Source organism: Lissotriton helveticus, chromosome 6 (assembly GCF_964261635.1).
Source record: "Lissotriton helveticus chromosome 6, aLisHel1.1, whole genome shotgun sequence".
NCBI classification, from domain to species: Eukaryota; Metazoa; Chordata; class Amphibia; order Caudata; family Salamandridae; genus Lissotriton; species Lissotriton helveticus.
This window is the reverse complement of record NC_136067.1, coordinates 1,589,924,049-1,589,949,475: the sequence shown is the minus strand read 5'-3', so window position 1 is coordinate 1,589,949,475 and position 25,427 is coordinate 1,589,924,049. Positions and strand designations below refer to the sequence as shown.

General features: G+C 46.3%; 1 protein-coding gene across 2 annotated transcripts in view; it reads right to left on the bottom strand.

The window, feature by feature from the left end:
- The window catches only part of MTHFD1L (methylenetetrahydrofolate dehydrogenase (NADP+ dependent) 1 like), a 1,218,839-nt gene that overhangs the window by 984,210 nt on the left and 209,202 nt on the right, over positions 1 to 25,427 (bottom strand). For both annotated transcript variants that reach the window (XM_078649387.1, XM_078649386.1), the window contains exon 2: positions 22,124 to 22,208. Coding sequence is in view for 1 of the 2 variants with exons in the window: in XM_078649386.1 (XP_078505512.1) it covers positions 22,124 to 22,208 (85 nt within the window). In the remaining variant the exon portion in view is untranslated. The remainder of the gene's footprint in view (positions 1 to 22,123; positions 22,209 to 25,427) is intronic.

Here is a 25,427-nt window from a genome sequence, read left to right as displayed (position 1 = left end):
CCTCCTGCTAGGGCTTGAACGCTGCTCCGTAAGTGCCGGTGGGAAGTCTGGGTTGCCAATCACGGGTGTTAGCGGCGATATTGGAGAGGAGAGACCCCGTCGTTGCTGTACCTTGTGCCACACCCCAACCGTGGCCCATGTGACTGGGGAGACATACACACCCATCGGCCCATCGGTGCTTTCGGCAACCATGGTATCTTCCAAATATGGGTGGCAACAATAGCCTGATCAATGAAACACCAGTGGTTTTCAGTGAGTGCTCAGGACCATTCCACCATGTAGCGGAGTGCGCCACCTGGTAACACAGGTTCAGAACACCAAGGCCCCCTGTGGCGAATATATGATATTACCACGATTACAAGTTCCACGCATGGCATTACCACGCGAATTTTAGTTCGCAAGTGGCTTTACCACGCTGGAATTTGCAACGAAGGATTATACCACGCATTTTAACGTCCTTTAAGCACAAACAATAAAGATTAATTTCTTACCTGACACCTTCCTGTCTTTCACCAGCAGCCCGTACTTCAATTCACCATCGAAACAAGCGTCAAAATACGTCTACCAAAACTAAAAAGGGACTGCTATTTTCACGTACACGGCACGTCTTTGGGGGAGGCACTTTCCTTTTTCTTCGGTGGTACTGAAGTTCGTTTTTTTAATTTAAGTAATCCGCTCCTTTGTTTGTTTTTTGGGGGGGGAGACCCCCCCAGCCCCCCTCCGAGCCCCCCCCTGCCACCCAAGCCCCCCCCTGCCCCCCCAAACCCACGCAGAACGACTTGAAGGAATACCACGTCTCCCCCCCAGCCCGTGGTAAAGACGTCGTGGAAGGCACCCTCGTTGTAAAGACGTTTGCGTGGTAAGTGTCACGTGGTAAACGTTATTAGTGGTAATGCCTTCGTGGTAAATGATGTTTCCCCCCTGTGGCCAGGGGGAGGTAGACTCGAGCTTTGGACATCCGTGCTCGCTTGCCCTCCCAGATGAAATCCCACAGGAGAGATTGTACCCTGTTAAGGACACATGGAGGAGGCTGAAGGGGCATTGCGTAGAGGAGCTTAGGAAGAAGTGTCATTTTAATTGCTACCACGCGTCCCAGCCATTAAACTCTGTCTCATTCATTTGGCGAGATCATGCCTCGCAAGCGTTAGGAGTGTCCCATAATTATAGGTGGCAGTAGCTGTGGTTGTGGAGTACACCCGTAGGCCTAGGTATGAGTATTTACCCTGCAGCCGAATGCGCTCTATCTCGGGGATAGTCAGGGATTTCTGGGGATTAATCTTAAATACTGATGCCACTCTAAACGCATCCATCTCGGCCGAGACACTGTCCAACCAGGTGTTTGGGTCCTCGAGTGTAAGAAGCACATAATCTGCATATAACATCTTATGCTCTTTGCCCCCGTTCTGACCATAGACACAAGACGATTTCACCTTATTCTTTGGGCGAATGGCTCCATATAGAGCGCAGAGAGTAATAGCGACAGAAGCCAACACTGTCTGGTCCCTCTCCTAATAGGGAAGGCAGATGACTATGTCGTTTACTTGTACATTCGCCTGGAGGGCAGTGCAACAGGAGTGGATCCAGCCACGAAGCCTGGGCCCAAAGCCGAACCACTCAAGCACTCTGTATAGAGAAGGCCAACGTACACGATCGAATGCTTTCTCAGCAACGAAGGCTAACGCTAGGGGTTAACGCTAGGGACTGTGTACTTTTTATTTTGTCCAGGAGATGGCACAGCCTTTTAGTGTTGTCACTGCAACCTCTCTCCAAAATAAAACCCGCCTGATGACAATCAATCCCTACACATAGGGGGCCAACCTATGTGCTAGTATGCTAGTGAAGATGTTTGCGTCAACGTTCAAGAGGAAGAATGGGCGGTATGACGCGCAGTCCCTGGGGTCTTTCCCTGGTTTCAAAATCACTGTGATAGTAGCTTGGAGCATCAACTAAGGCAACCTTTCCCCACCTTCCAATGCATTGTACACCCATGCCGGGACGCCTCTTTGCTGGGGCAGCTGTTGCGCTTCAATAAACTAATAACATAACATGCCGAAATAGGAGCTGTGTGCCAAAGTGGTTGTAGAACTCTGCCCCATACCCATAAGGGCCCGGAACCTTGTTGGGTTTTAGTCTCTGATTTGCGAGGAGGAACTCTTGTACGCTTACAGCCTTCTCTAATGCTTCAAAGGTGGACTCCGTCCACCACCGACAGAGAAACCGGGGCCATGTACGCCTCAATGTCCACATCACGGAGCAGCTCAGTCTGATAGAGGTTCTGATAAAAAGCCCAGAAGGCATTAGCTATATCCACTTCCGAGGAGCAAAGGGAGCCATCAATAGTAAGTAATGTAAATGTAATGTAATTTCAGGGACCCGCCAATCCGTTGCCTGCGCTCAGAGGTGAGTCAGCATGAGCCCTGCCTTATTTCCCCCTGCATAATATATTTCTGGCGTATTTTAGGAAGGGCATACTCTGCGCGTCCCATGTCTATTGCCCACAGTTGCTTCCTTGTCCCAGTCAGTTGGCGACAAATTACCACTGACCTAACATGTGCAGATTCCTTTGAGCGGTGCTTCCAAGCTTGCATCTTTTCTCCCTTCGCTCTCTATTAATACCAGCTGATATACCCAGGAGGTGCTCAAGGTGCCCCAGAGGGTATATGCAGACGTCTTTGGAGATCATTAAGTTCTAAGGAGTAGAGCACCGCTTGCGTGTCAGCTATTTTGTCGTACGTTAAATGTTTAGCCGCAAGTGAAGAAGGGCGGGCATCTGTCCCCCATAGGTGAATCGCAGCATTAGGGGTGAATGATCCAAGAGAGAGGCTGCCCAAAATTTCCGCCGAATGTGTGTCCCGGGTGACCTGTCTCAGTGAGCAAACATCTGGTGTGAGGCAGAAAAGAAAGTGTAGTCTACTACAGCGGGGTGCATGCATCATCAGATTTCTGTAAAGCCTGCTTCACTCAATCACAGCCGGGTGCCTTTTGTCAGTACCCCAACCTGTCTCACCCTCGGGGCTGATCTATCTTGGTGGGCATCTATTGCTATGTTGAAGTCACAGCCCACTACTATTTGCCAATCGGGAGAGATGAACAGCAGGCCCAGCGTTTCCCTGAAGAATGCCTCCAGAAGCTCGTTTAGGGCGCAGGCAGTGGCAACCGTGAGTCTGGTGCCCTCTATATTGACTTGCAATGTCCACATCCTACCCGGGATCTCCGCTCCAACTTACCAGCAAAGTGAGTCACAAACAATATCGCCAGCACCCCTTTTTTAAAGTTCCTGAGGAGTAGTACTGCCTATCAAACTAGTGGGAACGCAGTCTCCGCCAGTCTTCCTGGATTAGGTGGGTCTCCTGTAGCAAACATATATCGCATTTTGAGTCCTTAAGCAGGGCCAGTACAGCTAGCCTCTTGGCCTCGGACATTAAGGCTAATGAGGGACACAATTACAGGAAAATATTCAAGGAAGCCTCTGTACCCTCCATAACCACCCACGACCATCAATCCCACCCCCTACAAGGACTAGGGCAAAAAATAACCTCCAGTAACGGAGAGAGTGGGGTAAGGAAAGATAGAAACAAAGATTAAACAGTAATAACACAGTGAACTTTCCCCTCACGGGGGGCACCCAAAGAACTATAGTGAGGTGGGTCCATGTCTCCAGCAAACGCAGTCACCAGTGGACGACTAACAGGATGGAGCTCTGCCTGACCCTTCACTCACTGCCTGCAGGAGAGGCATTCAAGCCAATCAGGGGCTGCTTCAGCCAACTTGGTGAAAAGAGCCACCTCAACTTTCTTTCTGCTGAAGATGGTAGAGTATCCTTCACTGTTCCTCTCTGCTAACCATTTCCGTAGGTTTGCCCACAATTTTCTTTCCTCGTCTTGTGGAGCGGCGATCGCCCTGTTGTCCTTTCTCAGAACATCGAGTGGGCGACCCGGATGGCACCTCGCTTCCAAGCTTCGGGATGTCTGGCAAGCTATGGGCTTTATCCAAAGTGTGAATCAGTCGCACCTCTTCTTGCCAGACGAACTGGAGGTGGAAGGGGTGCCCCATTTTTATCGAATTTCCTGAAGCTGCAGTAAGTCCGTGAGAGGTTTAAGGGATCTTCGTCGCTGGAGCATGATTTGTGAGCGCTCCTGATACAACCAGATCTGAAGGCCCTCCAATTCGATGTCTTTCAGGTCTCGTGCAGCCATCATTATGGCCTCCTTCTGCCGGTAAAAATGGAGGTAGGCAAGTATATCTTCTGGTTGACCGGGCCCAGTTGCTGGCCTTCCTGCACGATGGGTGCATTCAAGAATAATGTCCTGCTCCTGCAGAGATGGTGTGACGTGCTGGAAGAAGTGAACCACAAAGTCCTCCAGGTTGTCCGTGACTAATTACCGAGGAACTCCCTTAATGCGGATATTGGAGAGCCTAGATCTGTTCTTTAAGTCCTCCAATTGATACCGGAGCTCCGAATTCTGATCACACAGCCTCAGCAGTTCCTGAGGTTGACCCTCCAGCTCCTCTTCCCTAGCCTCTTGATTCTGCTTCAACGAGGTCACCCCCTGATCCACCACCTCAACATCTTGACGGATCCCTTTAATATCAGAGGCTATGTCTTGTTTGAGTTTGCATAGTCTCTGCAGAGGGATTCAAACAGCCTCTCAAGGAATGATTTAGTAATAGAGGAGTAATCTCCCCCCGACACCTTGCACCTGGCCACGTCCCCCCCGCTGCCTCTGGGTCTCCCGGGTCCACCTCTGTTCGTTTTGTGGAAGACTTGGTAAACCTCTCCTTAACTGACATGTCCTTCGCGGCCCGTGGGTCGACATATCTGCTCACCGGCCAGTAGTGGTACCCCTCAGGGCCGCAGATCGCGGTCGCCTCAAGCCCAGCCACGCCGGTTGCCGATGGATTCTCTCAGTGGGAAGGAGGCCACGCGAGGCAATTGCGCAGTCCTCTTTTCCTCCGCTGCCCTGCAGCACAGCCGAGGTCAGGGTCTATGCCACACGTGGGATTTAGATGAAGGACCCTAGCGGGGCGTAGGTCAGCATACAAGACTCCCGGGGGACGGGACGATCCACCTCCCTCCGGACCGCAGAAGGTTGTCGCTGGGTGTCATCAGTAGGCTGCACCACCAGCAGTGACCTTATCTAGGAGCTTCAGCAAACACACCCCCGGCCGTCGTCACAGTCGTTGAAATTCTCCACTAGCCCACCATTGGCCCAGAGAGCCGTAGGGTGGCAATGTGGGCATCAGCGCAGGGGGCGGCCCCCCACAAAGTGTCCAGCTATGGTGCCTGTATCTTCTCGTGTTCATCGCCACCCCCCAAAGGGCAGGCTAGCCAAGGACAGGGAACTGCACACAAAGTCCCAGAGATGGGCTGGTCCAGTCACGCCAGACCGCAAAAGGCACGCTGCCACGCACCCTCGTCCCTTGCAGGTTACTCATCCAGCAGCGGCAGTCTCTAGGAGACCCAGCTTTATCGCCACAGGCCACTGCCCCAGTAGCTGGAGGCCCCCCAACTCAACCTCCAGGCCCTGTGTCCCCAACAGTCCCACAAGGGGCAAGCAGTCCAGCTGCGCTAAGTGGGCCCAGACCCGGCCAGCGATTCAACCGCCCAGCATCGGCACTGCACCACACCAGAGATCTGGCTTCAAATTGCCTGTGTCGGCAGCGGCAGGACCGGGGAGCTGAGGCCTAATCCATCTCACCTGGCCTTTAATAGGTGCATTGTCCCGAAGCTCTGGGACCCTCCTTCCCCACCCCACTCACTGTTTTGCAATCTGGAGGGTGGGCCAACCACTGCTCACCTCCCGGTAAAGACCTTCTGCACGGGGAAGCCACAGGCTCACTTTCAGCCAAGGCCCGACCCCGCCCTCGAGGCCCGGCCCCGCCACTCTGCACTGATCAGATCACCACACCAATGGCCCGCAACAAACGCCGCCTGATCCGCAGGGGCCTGGGACCACAGGACGCCTCGGCCTACTGGGCAGTCTCGTCTCAGGCACCTCCCACACACAGGCATCTCGGCCTGTTCGCCTGGCGGAACTCCGATGGCTGCAACCTACTCCTCGCCAACTTGGACACGCCCCCACTCTGATTTTTTTGAGTAAAACATGCAACTCGAAGTCTTATCTGGGTATGAGACATGTCAAGGTCGGATCTCAAGGTAGATAAGTAGCTGGAGGGTGGGTCTCATGACTTAGAAGAATGTGATCCTCAGTATAGAGCAAGTAGGATCTAAAAGTAGTGCAGATACCTCAGCAGGGTCTATAATGATAAATGTGCATGTGACGGAGGCTCACTGACCCAGCCACCCAAGAGCTTTGCCAGCTACATGACTGAGACCCTAACATTTGAGAAAACAAGAAGGTCAATGGGTAGGAGTGCAAGATAATTTCCATTCTCCCTCCACAAGAACTGTTAGATGGATAACTGCATGACCCTTCCCTTCTCTCCATACCCTTCTATCCTACTTCGCTTCCTCCACAGTATAAGCTGCAGCGTAAGGCTGGCAGATACTTTATGTGTTTCTACGAGTGAACGCGTGAAGCAGGAAGGATGGAGGGGCTATACAATCTAAATCTAAAGAGCTCTGGACAAGCAAGACACCGCCTGCCACCCTACCCACAAAAACATGCCCAGTAAATTGGAGCAGTGGGTAGGACTCACGAGCAAAGATGGAAATTACTCTTTCACAGAGGAAAATACCTTAGATTTAGAATGTTTAAACAATTTCAGGAAAAGACTAAATGGTGTAAAAATAAGATACATAATTATTGATGGGCTTTGTTTCTGAACAGTTATGGGAAAGAAAATAAGAGAAAGCACAAGTCACAAATGAGTGGGATGAAGCAGACCTAGGAGAGACTTCAATACCAAATTAGCCACTTAAGTGATAGGGTGGGGCCTACTGCCCCCCTTTATTTCCTCAAATCATGACAGATAAATCTGAAACTGAAAGGAAATGCTTTCAATTTTCCCACGATGGTGGATGATGCTATGCAAGCACCTTGGAGCTCCAGGAAATGGGGTAGTCAGACAGCCCAACCGGCATCAGTGCCATAAGAAGACAATGTGCAAGCAGGCACAGTAAGACGAGAGACTGGCAGTCTGACTGGAGGGGATGCATTACAGGAAAGCATGCATGGGCAAAGGCTGATTTGAAGTCAGAAGTCCTGGCTAAGCTCCAAGTGAATGAGACTCACAGTTCAAGACATCGGCGAGCTAGCTGGCTACAGAATTATGAAAAAATCAACCCCCGAGGTACCACTCACTATATCCTCTAATGATGCTGATGAGGAAATCCCTAGAGATGAATCCTCAAAAGTCCTTCATTCCTTAAAAGAAAACCTAGGTGCAGGAGGAAGAATGACCATCAACGTCTCATGGCCACCTGCAGATTTGATAAACATTAAGAAACAGTTCGCTAATATCTGTAAAAGCCCTTTAAGATGGAGTAGATTTGCACTGGGTGTTTGAATGATATAAACCTAATTGTCAGGATGTTAATCAGTTGAGATTAGTGGTGCAGAGCTCAGTGAGAGATCGATTGGTGGAAAACAGTAATTGGCCACAACATGCATGTGCTGAGGATGTTGCTTTGGATGCTGTTAAAGATGGATTCCTAAAAGTGTTAATGAAAGTGAGCCCAGTCAAGGACGACTGGACGGAGATTTCAAATCCATAGGCAGAATAAAGTGGTCTTTCGCGGATTATCTAGACAAGCTACTGGATGTGTTTGAAATGAATGAAATGAAAATAGGTACTTGTAAAGTGCACAGCTACTCCACAGAGTGTCCCGGCGAGGACAATGGGCCCACGGGAAAACAGAAACAAAACTTACAAACAGGCCATGGCCGCCGGAAGAATTACAGCTGGAAAAGCCAGGTTTTAAGCAGTTTTCTGAAAGTCAACAGGTCCTGCACTTGCCTAAGATGAGGAGGCAGTCGGGTCCATGAGCAGGCGGCCAGCACTTGAAACGAACGACCACCTATAACGGAGCGGACAAACATGGGTATGTTGATTAGTGACTGGCCAGAGGACCTCAGGGCCAGTTGTGGCACGTAAGGTTGGATCCTTCTCCTAAGATACACTGCCCCTTGTGCCATGAAAGGCACGGAAAGCTAAGACCAGTGTTTTGAATTGGATCCTCTTACATCCCGGAAGCCTAGGGCCTTCAGGTGGATAGTCATATGTGCTCTGGGCCCTACCATAAGGATGGCTCTAGCCGCTGCATTTTGAGCCACCTGCAGACAAATCAATAAATGCTCAGGGAGGCCCAGGTACACAATATTAACATAATCCAGCCTTGATGTAATCAGGGCTTGAACTACTGTCTTGCTTTACTCAACCGGTAGCACAGGAAGGAAGTTTTTTGCATTTTCAACATGCCGAAGCATGAGCTCATCACGGTCTGGATTTGGGCTTTCATTGTTAGGGTAGTATCTAACTTGACCCCCTAAGTTCTTCACAGTGCTGACAGGAGCAATATGAGGGGACATGTCCCGAGGCCACCATTGGTGCCTTGAGTCACAAGGCGGGCAACCGAAAAAGATAATTTCTGATTTTTCTGGGTTGCACTTTAGTTGATTAAGCCGTAACCAAGAGAAGACCTCTGTAAAACAGGCATTAAGCTCCTCGCCTCTAAAACCAGAGCCTTTATCACACGTAAACAATAATTGAGTATCATCTGCATATGATACTACCTTTTCCCCATGGGACTCAGCTAGAAGTGCAAGAGGAGCCATATAAATGTTAACTAATAATGGGCTCAGGATGGAGACCAGATTTCCTGGCGGCGATCGTTCAGAAAAGAGGTGAACCACTTAAGTACCGTGCCCCCAATGCTACAGTCAGACAGGCTTTGTAGGAGCCGGTCGTGAGGCACAGTATCGAAAGCTGCAGTTCAGATCCAATTATATAGGACATCACTGCCCCCTCTCTATCTAGTTGCTCTTTTATGGTTTCAGAGACTTCCAATAGGGCAGTTTCAGTGCTCAGATGGGGTCTGAAACCAGACTGACTATCATGGAGTATATGATTGGCCTCCATGTATTCTGTCAGTTGGAAATTAACATACTTTTCAAGAGCTTTATAAAAGAAGGGCAGTAATGAAATAGGCCTGTAGTTTGAGGCTACTGTCAGGTCTGCAGAGGGTTTCTTCAGGAGGGGAATCATTCTGGCCATTTTCCAGCAGCTAGGGACCAGCCCCTCTTGTAGTGACAAATTCACAACTGCATTGACGGCTGGGTTTAGGATCTCTGCGATGGCAGACATTATTTTTGCTGGGCAGGGGTCCGCCGGGGAACCAGACTTAAAAGAGTACATGATTTCAAGAGATTTCTCTAAAGAAATAGGGGGAATGTGAGGAAGGGGCAGGTACCGAGAGACGCCAGACTAAGAGGCTCCACCCTATCTGCCTTCACAGGAGGTAAAGTCGTAAAATCCTTTTGAATGGTACGGATTTTATTATGAAAGTAGTCAGCAATATAATTTACCCAGGCAGAAGAGGGGGTAAACGAGATTCCCACCACACTCGGGGAGGAGAAATCTTTGACAATCTTAAAGATTTCCTTACTCTTATTTCTTGCTACCTTAATTTTAGAGGAAAAATGAGTTTCTTTTTCCTCACGAATTCTGTAATGGTGGGTTTTAAGGGCCTGTTTGTATTTAACTTTGTCCTCCGAATCAAACTTAATCCTCCACACTCTCTCCAGCCGTTTACAGGTGCTTCTGCTCTTCCCAAGCATCTCAGTAAACCACAAGGCAGAGGCACAAGTCGGTATGGTAACCACTCGGGTGCTAAGTGGTGCCAAATCAAAAACACGATTCAAGAAAGGGGGTGGTGATGGACAGAGCATCTGAATTAAACAGAACACTCATACCCAGTCAAAAGATCAGGGCTTGATCCATCACCGTTTTTTAGCTCACTACACCATCCCAGCTCAGAACCTGGCTACATGCAAATTAGTCTGTCCCTGGCCCAGTGCATCATGGGAACAGGGCAAACCAAACTACCAAGCCAATTCTTTACTGGAAAGGAAACAAGCTTCCGGGGACCGGTTTCTGGCATTGCAGCAGTCTTTGGCCCGGCTTGCTTGAATCCGGATGGTGCCAGAAACCGGTCCCCGGAAGCTTGTTTCCTTTCCAGTAAATAATTGGCTTGGTAGTTTGGTCTGCCCTGTTCCCATGATGCACTGGGCCAGGGACAGACTAATTTGCATTTAGCCAGGTTCTGAGCTGGGATGGTGCAGTGAGCTAAAAAACGGTGATGGATCAAGCCCTGATCTTTTGACTGGGTACGAGTGTTCTGTTTAATTCAGATACTCTGCCCATCACCACCCCCACTTTTTGAATCGTTTTAGCCACCACAAGTGTGGCAGGAAATACCCAGATGTGAGTCCCTTGCTCACTGCACCATCAGGATTCAAGCAAGCCGGGCCGAAGACGGCTGTAATGCCAGAAACCGGTCCCCGGAAGCTTGTTTCCTTTCCAGTAAAGAATTGGCTTGGTAGTTTGGTCTGCCCTGTTCCCATGATGCACTGGGCCAGGGACAGACTAATTTGCATATAGCCAGGTTCTGAGCTGGGATGGTGCAGTGAGCTAAAAAACGGTGATGGATCAAGCCCTGGTCTTTTGACTGGGTACGAGTGTTCTGTTTAATTCAGATACTCTGTCCATCACCACCCCCACTTTTTAAATCAAAAACACAGCGCTCTAACAAGCTCTCCAGACTCAAAGCATCAGTCTCTAGATCACCACAGAAAGGAATCGGATGGTGAATCAGGGCTACCTTCATAGCCTTGGATGTAATCTGGCAAAAAGTTCTAAAACTATAGGGGCGCAGTGTGCCGTGCGATTGGGAGTGGGGTAATATCTTGGAAACTCTAAAACATAAAAGAAAATGGTCCGACCACAGGAAGCGGAGCGTTAGTTTCAATTCTAATATTAGAAAATATCTGATCCAAGACATGACCCTTCTCATGAGTAGTGAGGTGAACATAAGGGACCAAATTAAAAATTTCCAGAGAGTCCCGCAATTTTATGGACTAGGGATCTGTCAAGTTATCCATATGGATATTAAAATCTCCCAGTACTACACAATGCTTGTATTCGGTGGCCACTGGGTAAACTGTTTGGCTAAGTGACTCTGTAAATCTACCAGCAGGGTTGGGAGGTCGATAAATGATTACACCTTCCAGAGTCTGATGCGGGGAAGCAGTAAGGAGGAACCCAAGGCTCTCGGCTCCATCTACCTCCTCAATGGGGAGAATGGAGCACACAAAATGTTTGAAAGATTATCGCAATTCCTCCCACTCTATCCACTGACCGATCCTTTTTTATGATTAAATAGCCTGGTGGGATAGCATTGGCAATAGTGGGATTAGAAGCCTCATTAAGCCAGGTCTCAGTGACAAACATTATGTCAGGGTTAATATCAGTTAAAAGGTCATATAGTTCGAACTCATGTTTCTTTATGGACCTCGCGTTCAGTAGACAGGCCATAATGTGACCGTCGACCAGGGAGCACATATCTAGACAGGGGTCGCTTGGCTTACTTGCCATACTTTAACCAATAGGTTTTCTACAGGGCAGTTCGGGCTCCCATTTATACAAATTACAGGAAAGTGGCTTCCCCTCAGGATTCAGAGTCTGAGGACAGCAGCTGCTTGCCAGCTTTCTGATGCCCAGCAATGCCGCCCGACCATAATATGCAGGAACATAACGGGAAGATCGAGAACCAACCGCATCCGTGGCCGCCTCCGGGAGGCTGACGGTTGCAGACGGGCTTGCCTTAGGCGCGGTCGCGCAGCGTCCCTTCTTAAATCCCCCAGGGTTGTTGATAAGGCCGCTAACTATCTAAGATGGCAGTTCTAGTCTTCAGCCAAATTCAGAATTCGATTCCCCCTCCCGCTGCCTTTCAAATTCGATTTCCCAACATTAGAAATTCAGTCAGTGCATAAAAACAATTTTAAAAGTCTAAGAAATGAAAGTCCAGAGCGAAAATTATTCACTGCACGTTAATTTAAAAGTCAGGCTGTGCCACGATACCCCAGCAACACACAACACTTTGTTGGGGTGACGTGCATGTAACTAATTGCACTGTCTCCGGGCAAGTTATTGTTAAGTTAAGTTTATTGTTATTTTTTTAACAATAATTAGGAATTGCTCGACCTGCAGAATCTATCTGCTAACGAAGCTGTAGGTGGTGCTTTTGTGCAGTGATTATTACCAAAGGTACAGGAGCTGTTGCATCCTATGTGCATGGGGGGCTAACAGATTCGGCTGAGTTGGGTATCATTGTCAATCACTGTAAAGCAGTTCAAGAAAGAAGAATTAATCAAACTAATCTTAATTGATGGCTTTAGAAAGCTAATTGTTTCAACAAAATTTGAGGGGGATGGGAAGGGAGACAATGAACCACATGAGAAATTAGGGTGGACATAAAGGTGGAACAGGGAAAACAAGGCTAGAAAAGGGAAGAGGGGATGTATTTCCTAAATGCAGTTGACACTTTAATTGTGGTCAACTGGACACAGGAAACAAGACTTTCAGAAATTAGCATCTAATGTTTTGAGACAACCTGAGGTCTACGAATTTACTCAAATAGTGCAAACACGATACCCCAGCAATTTGTTTAGCCTGAGGGGCACAATCTACCCGGTGAATACCCAAATACTAGTTAAACAAAATGGACTATATACAGTGGCGGCTCCATTGCTAAGGTGGAGAAGGGTCGCCCCACTGTCCTCGGAGCAGTGGAAAAAAAAAAAATTACAGAATGTTATTTCTGATATCATTTTATTTAATATCAATCAGGTTGAGAAGGCATGGGCAGGGCTCCCGTGATGTTCGGGAGGAAGAGTAGTTGCTGCACTTCAAAGTGGGCATGGCTGCTTGAACTGGCCAAACAGTCATGCACACTTTGCATGTTCCTCACCAGTCTGTAATGCACAGCCTGGGGAGGAACAAGCCCGGCTCCCATTCCCCTTCTGAGTGCCGAACTACGGAGCTCAGACCAATCACAACGCTGCATTGCAGCGTTGGGATTGGCTTAGGGAAGGGGCCTGTGTGCGGCTACGGAGAGACGACAACGGAGGAGAGATGACAGAGGAGAGACGGCGGAGGAGGAGAGACTACGGAGACACAACGAAGGAGAGACGGTGATGAAGGTAAGTGTTTTGTTGGGGTTTTTTGTAAATCCCCCCTGCCCACCACCCCTCCACTCTTGTTTCCTACCAGCCACTACGGACTACATGTGAAATCCATGATAAACAGTAAACCCATCTGGTGCCTTACTGATAACGGTGCCAGCTTGTCAGCTTAAAAAACCACTGAATTCCCCTATTTGACATTTAGTCAGCAATGGTAGAGGGGCGTTGGTTGAAAAATAAAATAATAAATTGGTTTTATTATCATTTTATTTTTCTCATCTCCCTCTAGAGTCAGCCAAGTCTTCGCAGGGCTTGGTTGTCGTCACAACCAGAAGGGGAGGAGGAGTGCACACTAAGTGCGCATGACAGTTTGGCCGGCCGTCTTAGGCTGGCCAAACCGTCATGCGCTCTTGGGTTTCTCCAACACAGCTGTGTTGCTCAGCTTTGTTTGAGAAACAGCACAGACTCACATGCACTGTCTGGGCAGCAAAACAAGCCGTTCAGAACAATCCTGCAGCTGCTCTTATGCTATTGAGAGCAGCGCCGGAATTGGGTGGGGTGTCTAGGGGCTGCTGGGACACCATCAGTAGAGAAGAAGAGCAGAGGCGGCCGACAGCGTCGGAACAGGTACGTTTTTTTAAATTATAATTATTTCTCTACTCCCCAGTTTCCCCTGCTCTTGGGCTTGTCCACTGATGCAGTTGGCATATCCAATTGCATGGTTCCCCAACATATAAATCTGTTCTCCCCAGGGTCTCTGCTAGGCACTCCATAGCACCTTTCCATAATGGTTCAGCCGACTGCATTCTCCAAACCAAGTGGATGAATCTAGCTTCAACTTGTGTGCACCTAGGAAAGTTTGAGGTGAACAACGTGTATTTTATGGTCTTTCTTTGGAGTCAAGCAGGCTCTATAAAAATACCCAAGTTGTATGTAATTAAAGCAGGCATTTTTGAAAAAATCCACGGTCATATACCAGGGTTTTCGTCCCTTCTTTTTTTTCAGTTAGTTTCATTCTCGGATCACCCTACCATTTGAGGCCCAAGTTAGTCTCATTTACGCCAGACATAAAAGAGAGTTCCTTAAAGAACTAGGTACCTTATTTAGAACCCTTGCGAACTGTGAACAGTAATTGCAAAACTGTTAGACTATCATTGTTGCTCTCACACTTTTTACACATAGTGTGCATTAACCTGCCATGTCGGAGATATTCCTCGGTCTGTAGCAATTCAGTCAAGGCTTTCAGTTTGCCTGAGGAGTAACATCACCACAATCTCGATCCCAGAGGTCTTCAAACTTATTTGTTCCGATTCGCCCTGAGGAAAAGGTTTATAAATTGTGACCCACACTAAACTTTTAGGGTGAGGAAGGAGGAGTGGCCAGGCCTGAATAGAAGGTAAGGACTGACGGAGAGGCTTGTGAAAGGATATTTTTTTAGCTTACAACATTAGATGTCAAAACTCTAAGAGCACATATGCACAAAACAAAACCAGAAATTGCCCAATACGCTGCACCATAATCACGGCCACTGGAATGATGCAATTGTGCTGCAGCTGCAATTTTCACATAATTATAGATTTTCCACATTTGTGGAATAATCCATTATTTGCTGCATAAACTGCAGATTTTAACAAAAAAAGTGTTTCTAGCTCACATACTTCAAAAGTTACTAAAAATGCAGCAATGTGTTGCCACGCAGTGTTAGGCCCTTTGCAAAGCTGGACTGGTCACCCTTCTGTTGTTTATTGCTATATTTGAGTATTATACTGAAACTAATGAGGTGCAACCAATGCCCGGACAGTGTTACCACGTTTATTAAGCTTTGGCAAAGTCATCAGGTTTCAGCTATGCGAAATCTATTGACTTTGTCAATGTTTTTTTTAATGTTACACAGCTGTGCGAGCTGCTGTGCTACACAGCTTAAAGTAATTTAAAAAACCGCGATAAGACGTGGCAAGACTGCGTAAATTATAGTGCCTTTTTTTTACTTTAAACTATGCACATACAAACATATTACATTTTTTGTTTTTCCTATATTTAATATGCAGTTTCTATTCTTGAACAAATGCCCATTACAGTTATCATCGTGTCACAGTGTTGCAACATAGAACATTGAGCATGGAGAGGCTGAGGCATTAAAGCTAGAGCTGCTAACTTTTTAGCTAGGGAACCAGGTTCGAGTCTCGACAAAGGCTCAACATCGTGGGATTCTGTGCAAATCACTTAATCTCCCCATGCCTGTATATAGGCCCAGTTGAGTCCTTCAGCCTGCTGGGAGTTTTCACCCCCCCCCCCAAAATAAACACTTAATCCGAACATACAAATCTTCACGGCGACCTCGTCCAGTGGTTCACCTAAAACACCTCTTCAGACACCGCCTGCAGCCTTGTGCTGCTGAAACTTTACCTCGTCAGACAATTTTTGTTGAAAGGTAAGCACCGACTGGGCCCAATGCACCTCTTTTATCCGACCCCATGCTCCATCGCGGTAGGCCACATTTTTCTACCTTGACCCGGTTTTGCATGGCTAGATGTTCGCAGTTGGAGCTTTGATCATTTAGGCGCTAGTTTTTAACTTAAACTTAAAAATTCATAACTCTGGTCCTACTGATTGAGCACTGGCATATTTAGTGACTTATGTAGTTCACTCTGACACGGACTGGGGCTGTTGCCTCACTCAACCAATAACCGAATTTCTCACAAGGGTGAACTAACAAATAGCACGTGCAAACCCTGCAGTGCCCCTAGAAAGTGATGGTCTGAAGTTGGATATTATTACTTGTGACTAACATAAATCAATTAAACTTTGTTCCTTAAAAACGGTGTCCAAACTGTTGGTATGAACGGCAAGACATTAGGTGTGATATCATTTTTAAGCCTGTGTGGTTTACATTGCAATAACCTTGTAGCCTGCTTTGTGTCAGAACTTCTATGTAACAACCGAGTCAGGCGTTTGGAACACTTTGGTACTATAAGGAGAGGAAAGGGAAAATGTCCCAGAAGATTACACTGCAAGCAGTAACACAGCGTTGATTATTCACAGTTGACATTTGCAAGTAGAAGAATAATTATTAGGTGGATTGCAAATTAAGATGACGGGTTAAACACAAGATGGCTAGATTAGAGAAAAAACCCTAATAGTTTCAACTTTGAGCTCTTGTATTTCTTGAAAAGCTGGACCGCTACTACGTGTTTGTAAGTAGGTGCAGATTTGGTAATTTACAGATTAAAGAAAGATCATAAAAATATAGTTGAATAAACTGTTAACTTAGTTTTATGTGGTGGCATGACTGTACTATGTAGAGCATTTATACCTATATAGTGTTATTCGATCTGTTTAATTTCATGTAATCTATTTGTGGAAATTATGCAACTCTATGACCAAGTATTTCACATGCATGCATAACCAGTTACCCACATTGCTAGAAGATTATGAATGGGTTAAGCCTATACAACAGTGGGGGCAGCATACCACATTTTGAGAATGTAAAGAGCAATCAGACCTTTTTATCGGAGTCCAAGAAGTGGAGGTCAGTTGACCAAATCCTTTCAAATACTGTTTCTATAATTCATCCAGTTTCTTCTGCTAACATCCAGTGAGTGTATTACACATGTAGCCTGCATGGTGCATGCATGGTGTGTTCGAGTAAGCCCCGGGGCTCCATTTTGGATACCCCTGGCCTGACTTTGCGCAAGATGGAGGTGAGGTTGTGTTCCTAGATCATGAAAGTGTGTGGCTCACATTCCTGAAGTTGGATGGAGGAGACCAGAAACTAAAGGGAGGATGTGGAGAGAGGAATTTTTTTATATTCATAAGGCTTAGTTGCAGAATAGTCTTTCTGAACAATGCCATTTGGTTGATGGTAGTGGCCAGGGTGGGACTGCTGACTGCTGTGCAAGGCAAGGAAACATTTTGAGGATGCATTCAGTTTGGTCTTTCCCCAATTACTCCTCAGATTAATTGATAACAGCCATGTGTAGAAACCTCACACGTTTTTGACCCTCGGTTATGGTTACTCTAGGGTAGAGACTACACTGCTGTGAGAAGCACCACTCTACACAAAGACTGTGCCTGGAGAACCTTAGAAAGGGGACTTTATAGGAAAACTACCCTAAACCAGTTCTAAAGTTTCAGAAAGTGGATACATATACCCTGTCTGACAGCTGTGTAAAAAAGCTGGAACCCACTGCACACTGTGTTCCAGTTCCAAGTCCTCTGTGCCCAAGGAAGAGTGCTATGCAGAGTACTCCGAGAACACCTCTGTAACCAGGGTTGGTATCTGCCTGACCTCCACTCTACCAGACTTCACTTGAATTTTGGATCTGTTGCTGGAGGTGCAGTATATTGGCCGTAAAGCATCTAGAAGAATGCATTTCTGTTTAGAAAGGAGTGCGTGTCCAGCAAGGTGCAGGACGTCTCCAGAGTCTGTCGGGCACACATACAAGGATTGTTGGAGAGTGAGCTATTGGTCATTTGAAATCAACATCCAACATAAAAGGGCTACACCGACCAAAGACTTGACAGAACCCCCAAGCCTCTACAACCTTAAGAGACTGATATGGAACGGCAATAACATTAAAGACATAATGTCATTCGTGAAAAATATCGATATTGAAGTGACCGGAGTAGACCCAACAGCACATCGGGAAAACTGGGAAAGACTGACCTTATCACTAACTGGGAGATTTGGCAACCACAGTAACAGAAAGAAATCAAGTACGACCCCTCAAGCGTCTTTGGGCAATATAGCGCACAAGAAAAGGACCCTGAATCAAGAAATCAGGAAGCTGCAAGCAACAGCCAGGTCAAAGGGTGATGATATAACCACTCAAATCTATAGTTTAAGGCAAAATTACAAAAAAGAAGTGTGGTTAGAAAAATCTAAATACCAAACTAACATCTGGTAATCATTATTAGCATCCAGTCAATCAAATAACAACGGGAATTTTTGGGCTGAAATCAATAAAGTTGCAAACGGGGCTGCACAGGTCTTCAGCGCCGATATTTTGGAGGATGACTGGATACAGCATTTAGAGCAAACTCAAATCATCAACTATCCAGTGGGGAGCCCAGCGTTGCAGACCCTGCAATTAGAAAACAATCACGAAGCAGACCAGCTTTCGGATGAAAACAGGATAACGCCATCCCAGGTAGAAAAGGTATTAAAAAACGTGAGATCTAAGGGAGCCCCAGGTCCAAACGGTTTACCGAATGGTCTGTTCAAACAAGACCAACAATTTTGGGCAGAACATCTTTCCCCACTATTTAACAGCGCATTCCAGACTGGAAGTAGTCCCCAGTCATGGAGAGGCAGTATGCTTCATCCAATCTTTAAGGCAGGTACAAGAACTGATCCAGCCAATTACCTCTCCTCATCGCACTCATTGATGTCGAGGCTAAAATATACGCCTCGAATCTTTTGATGGCCTTGGAAGACTGGGTTTGTACGAACAAGATCTTGCCAACCACGCAGACTGGCTTTAGGCCTGGAACCAATACCTCATGTAACCTGCTGGCGTTAAACCTCCTGGTGGACAAAGCCAGGGATAAGTCAACTAAGCTGTACACGTGCTTTGTCGACCTGAAAGCTGCGTTCGACACAGTCCCGAGGGAGTCTCTATGGAAAAAAATGGCCACTTGGGGAATACCATAAAAGTTGCTGCGGGCCATCATGAACTTTTATTCATCCACTTGGGTTCGAATAAAATTAGGCAATGGTGACCGAACTACACGAAAAATGTACACCTATGTGGGCCTCAAACAGGGCGGTGTATTGGCCCCAACTCTTTTCAACATCTTTACAGCGGACCTGGACAAGCACATTGCGGAGACAGAAAGCGATCCGCCAAAGCTAGCCCATCACAAAATCAGGAGCATTCAGTATGCGGACGACATTGTACTCTGTAGTCAGACCCCGTTGGGCTTACAACGTTCCATCATGAAGCTCCATGAATACATCAGTGCGCAGGGCCTGCAAATTAATTATAAAAAGACGAAGATCGTCTGTTTTGCTTCTCGTCCAGGGAGGAAATCTTTCAAATGGCACATCGAAGGCAACAAAATAGAGCAGACCTGCACGTACAAATATCTGGGAGTAGTTGTCGATGCCAGGTGGACTCTGAAAGACCACCAACTGTATAGAAAGGCACAGGCAAATAAACTTTGTTTTGCCCTAAACATATTAAAAACGAAATTGAACTGTCCATCCAACTCGCACCTGCTGAAGGTGATAGCCGCCAAGTTTTTACCCTCGCTCACTTATGGTTCGGAATTGTATAGGGGTAAAGACGCACATTTTCTGAACACACAGCAATCAGAGCTGTTCAAATATATCTTTAGGATTCCGAGGTTTGTATCTCAATCATTGATTCGCCTGGAATTTGGTCAATCAAATCAGCATCAAGTCAGACAAGCGGCCATTCTAAAAACATGCTGGAAACTAAGAGCAGCCCAAGAGGACACGCTTATGGGCCTCTGTTGGATTGAGATGAACAACCAGACCAAGTCGAAATACGCTTGGAAACCAGTATGGTGGAGAAGTGTGGCTCACTGGTTAGAGCAGGCAGACCCTGAAGCAGAGGTCAGACCCGGGACCAGGGTTCAATTCCCGACGCGGCAGGGTCTCGAGCTCAAATGTCTACGGACTCGATAATTCTCGCTTCGGTGCCTGACCTAATCATGGGTTCACACTCTGCAACTCTGGGCATTAAGCTTGCTTAATCTCCACAATGGCCCCCCGCGGCGGGATGCCTGGCTTTCACCTTGGGGATGCCCTGTAGGGGCTATCTCACAGGGAAAAGCCACGACGGGTTCCCAAGGCAAAGCGCTTAGAGACCCCTGGGTTATAAGCGCTATATAAATCCAAACATACATACATACATACATACATACATACATACATACATACATATGGGAGAACGCCCTAGCAAGTCTAAAGTTGGAGAAGGCATGGAATACAAATCTAACCTTTGCGGTTTTCAAAAAAGTAACCAACGGAGCAGCAAAGCAAAGATCTTGGCTAACAGACAAAGCCGCAACAGCACAGAAAAAAAACAGTTGGACGGTCCTGGCCACGTATGTGAAAATGGAGCCTCAACCGTATTTAGTTAATCACATATCCAATACCGCCCAAAAAACACTATTACAATTACGGCTGGGTACCATCGTTTTAAAAGACCATACACCTCCATGGAAGCAAACATGGCCGTCCCCTGTCTGCAGACTATGTGGGCAAATGGAAGAATCAATGTTGCACATATTGTGCATCTGCCCATCCTTGAAAATCTTGAGACGTCATTATCTACTGCATGTATTCCGCCTCTTTCAGATTAGATCATGCCGCCCAGCTGTCATGCTAGCACTGAATAGTTACCATCTGCAGACAGCTTGTAGGGCCGCCAGATTCTGTCAAAAGGCATTGCTGCTAGTAGTGAAGACTGAGAAAAAAGGCACTGCGCTGCTAGTAGTGAAGACTGAGAGAAAAAATAAGATCACTGAACGCTTGAACACGGATGCCGCAGGGTTATGGACAGACTCTTAACCCCCCCCTCATAAATATATCAAACACACAGACATTTTAGAAAGTTATCTTTTGTGGGTTTTTTTTTTTTAACAATCCTCTAAAGTCGTACATTTTATTCTTAAAACAGGTGTTTTTATGTAATCATATTGTAAAGGTTTTAATTAACTATATACAATAAAAAATTTACTTACTTAAGTTTGGTCTAGAGATCCAGCGGTCCTGCAGTTTCTCCACAAAGTTCCAGGCAGGGGTCTAGATTCTCTGACCGCAATTGCTGAAATCCAGTCGGTGCTACGATTCAGGCGTAGATCAGCCTGTGGGTATCCGCAAATGCCAAGTGTTGTGACCAGGCTGTAAGGGGCCAAAACTACCCAGAGAAAAATTGGCCAGAGGATGTCCGCAACAGTAGGACTACACAATGTTGGTGCTGCAATTGCCCCTTGTGCCAGCACTTGCAGGGCTGCAGCTCACAAAACCGTGATGAGCCAGAGGAGGCAACATAAGTTCAAGTGGTGCTAGCGTAATAGGGGGCCCTAGTGTGGACCTGCCAGCCCAGACGTGCGCTCAGTGTCAAGACCCAAAGTCAGACACACTCACTGTTGGTCCTGTCAGTAAAGTGCCATGCCAGTACTACTGTCTCAGTTCCTGCCGCTGAAGGACCCGGCACTGGCCCAATGCCGTGTGCGACCCAAGCAAATGAGGCTTGAGAGGAAAGCTACTCACTGGAATGCAGCCTCTCCAGCACAGAGTGCACAGGGATACATGAAGGCAAGGCTAACCTATTAGCATGAATTCCACTTGAACTGAGACTGTGTGAACACATATTTGGAAGTGACTAATATGCACCTGAGCTATATTTACACTCCTGCAGAAGGGAGAGGGACACCGGGAGGGAGCCTGGAGCCAGGAGAGATGAGGGGGAAGAAGCAGGAAGAGGAACATCACTCACTTGAATAGTACCCAGAGACACTAAATTGTTTTCTGTTCATTGTAGTGTGTAATATTGCATTCTAGTGGATAATAGTGCTTAACTTTACAAAAAGTAGAAATACTATGAGTTGCACATTCCTTTATTTAATTATGGATTGCTGCACTCCAGCACAACCCACACTACCTCCCTGTGAAGCCTATGACCCCATCAATGCCACTGAGTCAAGTGCGGAAGAGTTTGCACTTGGCCCAATTTGTAGATCTATAATAGGACCCAACTCAGGAAATTAGAGACAAACAATCTAAAGCCCCACAGTTGACAGTTGTCCCAGATAACATATGCAGCTTCTCTCAAATGTTGATGGCAAACTATTTCTCTTCTTTAAAATCAACATAGGAGTTTGGCGGTATTTGTCACATTTGATCATGAAGCAAATATATTTCCAAAAGAAAATCAACAGCAATGTTAAACTGTCAGGCTTAGACTTTTCACTCATCACATGGGGAAACAAGTTCTTTCACTTACCTGCACAATGGCCAGCACAGGCTTGAATGTGGTGTGTTGTCTCTGCAGGGAGCTCAACGAGTCCTTGGAACGTTCAACAAGGTCTCTGCGGAAAAATAACATTTGCACATATTCCCAGCATGAATATTAATTATGCAATCACAAGTTTCTGAAAACTTTAAAAAATAATTAGTAAAAGGCGTTTAAAGACCACCCATGACCAGGTATTTAAAGAGAACCCATGCAAGGCAGTCCTATACTGCAAGCACCATAGCAGCTATTCTAATTAAGAACTGAAACAATTTAAATGGTAAGTAAACCTCCTCACAAAAACTCACAAAGAACCAAAGCAAATTATCCAATGTGGCTCTAGGTACATCGCACACAAGCAGCCTGAGGACAGGAACAGCCTAGAGTATCCTGAGGGGGTATCCAGATTTCCAAATGAACACCCAAGCCAAGTCCAGTACCCAAAAAGACAGCTCGGGAGTCCGCATGTAGCCCCTGATCACGTGCGGCCCCTGATCACGTGCGGCCCCCTGATCAGAAATGAGAAATGGCACTAAAAGCCCAAGAAAAGAGACCAGAGTTGAAGAGCACTGTTGCAGCACAAAGCATGGAGCTTTGTTAATCCAGATGGAGAAACAACTTCACTTACTGCCAGGCCCTCATGGGGAAAGGGAGATGCATAGCGCCAGAATGGAACTAGGAAACTGCAGACCCACACAGGAGCCACTAGCAAAACCGAAGAAACCCGAGCCGGCTAAAACTAGGAGGAAGTCACCTTCAGGAGCTCCACAAGCTCCCACAAAACACCTTAATCACCATAGGGAGGAAGAACATTTGAAGAAAGGGTACATAAGGGGTGAAGACTGCCAGTGAGAAACACTACCATACCCTAAAATACCTAACACAGTGTCCTTGTCCAAAACGCAGAAGCAAAACCATGGCAGAGCACATTCCCAGCTAGCAACTAGGAGATCTGCTCAGCAGCGAGCGCACACCCTGCCTCTTATTAAGGCAAGTCCTCAATTACCCACAACTGTGGCTCAAATAGGAATTAATAAATATTTGCCATAAAGATGCATAGGACAGGGCTCAAAAAATCCCAAAACTTTTACTAGGCCTGCAGGTCTAGTGACAAATAATCTACTCGACCTAATTATAATGCTCTCGACACAAACTGGTTTCAAATTATGTGTTCATGGGCAAGTATTTTAATTCAATGAGACAACATTTTCTTCTTTATTACATATGAGAGCACCTCCAAATATACACGTTCAGCACGTCTGATGTACAGAAAACGCTTTAGTTTGATTTAATAGACTAAACGTTAGCTCTATACAGAATGCAAATCTAGCCACATATAAGATACACTTGACTGCAGACTTGCCTGTTAATTCATTAAATGCATTGTCATCAGGGCTTGGCCAGGAATGTCTCACATCGTATTTAAAAACTATTACTTTTAATAAATACATAACAAAAGCATAAAGTAGCAGCCCACTGTTTTTTGCAATCAGCAGATTTTACATTGAAATGGCCACATATTTTGTCACTGATGTGCTTTTAAAACTATATACTGTACAATGCTTGGAAATAAAGTTTCTGCAAATATTTGTCACTTGCACATCACCAAGTAAAGTGTCCAGATTTGCTTTCGTCCAATTTAAATCTTTGTTTGCATCACACTTCTGAATTACAAGAAAAAGGTCTCTTAATTTCTTATCTACTTGTACTATTCATTTACAAGCTGTTCAAATGTTGTTTTAGAGAAAAAAAGGGCCTTTTACTGCATTTTGTTTCGCAATTATTGTCAAATAGCTCACTTGACAAAAAGTATTAACTGAAAAAAAGAGAAAGAATAGTAAACACAATTTTCCAGGAACATATGAGCAACAATTAGTAAAAAGACAAACTGACATTTGACCTCTGTCCTTGAGCAGTTGGCAAATGTGTCCAGATAAAACAAGATTTAAAGGTGTTTTAATTGCTCATTCACTTTCTGAACAAAAAGAACACCTGTTTCTTCCAGCTCAAGTTTACTCAGTGCTAAGAATAGCTCGACCTGCTAAACTTTCACTTGCAATTGTGGGTGGGCAAGTGGATTTTTAGAGGCCTGAGAGGGGAAAGCAGTATGCCAGAATAAAGGGAACAGTATCATTGTGATGGGAGGGGCAAATGTGCAGTTCCCAGTGGTCACCTCAGGGTCACAGTAGGACTGAGACCCTCAAACTGCTGTCTGTTCTGGGGAGACATCAATACGATCTGAATGCATTCCTGTCAAGGAGCAGGATTCTGCTCCCTCCCAGGGAAGTATGTCTTTTGAGAAGGGAATCATTGGAAACAGGGAGTAATGTGAAGGAAGTTGTTCTTCCTTTGACACCACAGTTGATTTTTAGGTCGAGCGTAGCGATGGACCTTTTGTTAGCGTGTCTGGGGGAATGTGAGACAGCGATCGCCCACGCGCCTCGCTGTCTCAGATTCGTCCGTGTGAACGCGCTTTTGTATCTAGCTGCTGGGAGCTGTAAAACAATAAGGCAGACTTTCATGTAAGTGCGTGTCGGTTATTTTCTTTCACACAGTAACTGCAAAGGCAGACTTTTCTAAGCGCGTGTCGTGTTATTTTATTTTATTATTCCGTTGCGATCGCACACAATGAGGCAGACTTTAATTTGAGTGTTTTTCGTGTTATTTTCTCTCATAGTAACTGCAAACGTAGACTTTCCTTTTAAGTGCGTGTCATAATTTTCCGCTTTTCGTTTACAGTGGCAAATACTTTTCAACATTTAAAAAGCTTAAGGTTAGAGTATTTCGATTTTATACATTAACTGTAAAGGCAGACTTTCTCTTTTTAGTGCGTCGCAATTACTTTGCAATATTTATTAAGCTTAGTCTGTTCGTTTTTTACATTACTTCTCGTAAGTGCAAAAGGTACACGATGTTTCTAAAGGCAGACTTTTCTTTTAGTGCGTCGCAATTACTTGGCAATATTTATTAAGCTTAGTGTGTTATTTTTTTACATTACTTATCGTAAGTGCAAAAGGTACACGATTGTTCTGAGTGCGCACACAGACACACATACCGTCGCCGCACCCCACCCCGCCCCACCCCACTTACCGCGTCAGCCTCAGCCGCCACTCCTGACTACAAACAGACAAATGGGCAGACAGACACTCGCCTACACACCACCCCCCCCCCCACCAACCAGTCATCGTGCTATTTTAACACACACACACACACGCGCATACATACACACGCATACACACGTGCGCACACACACACACGCGCGCGCACACTTCCCCCTTACACCCCACTTACCAGG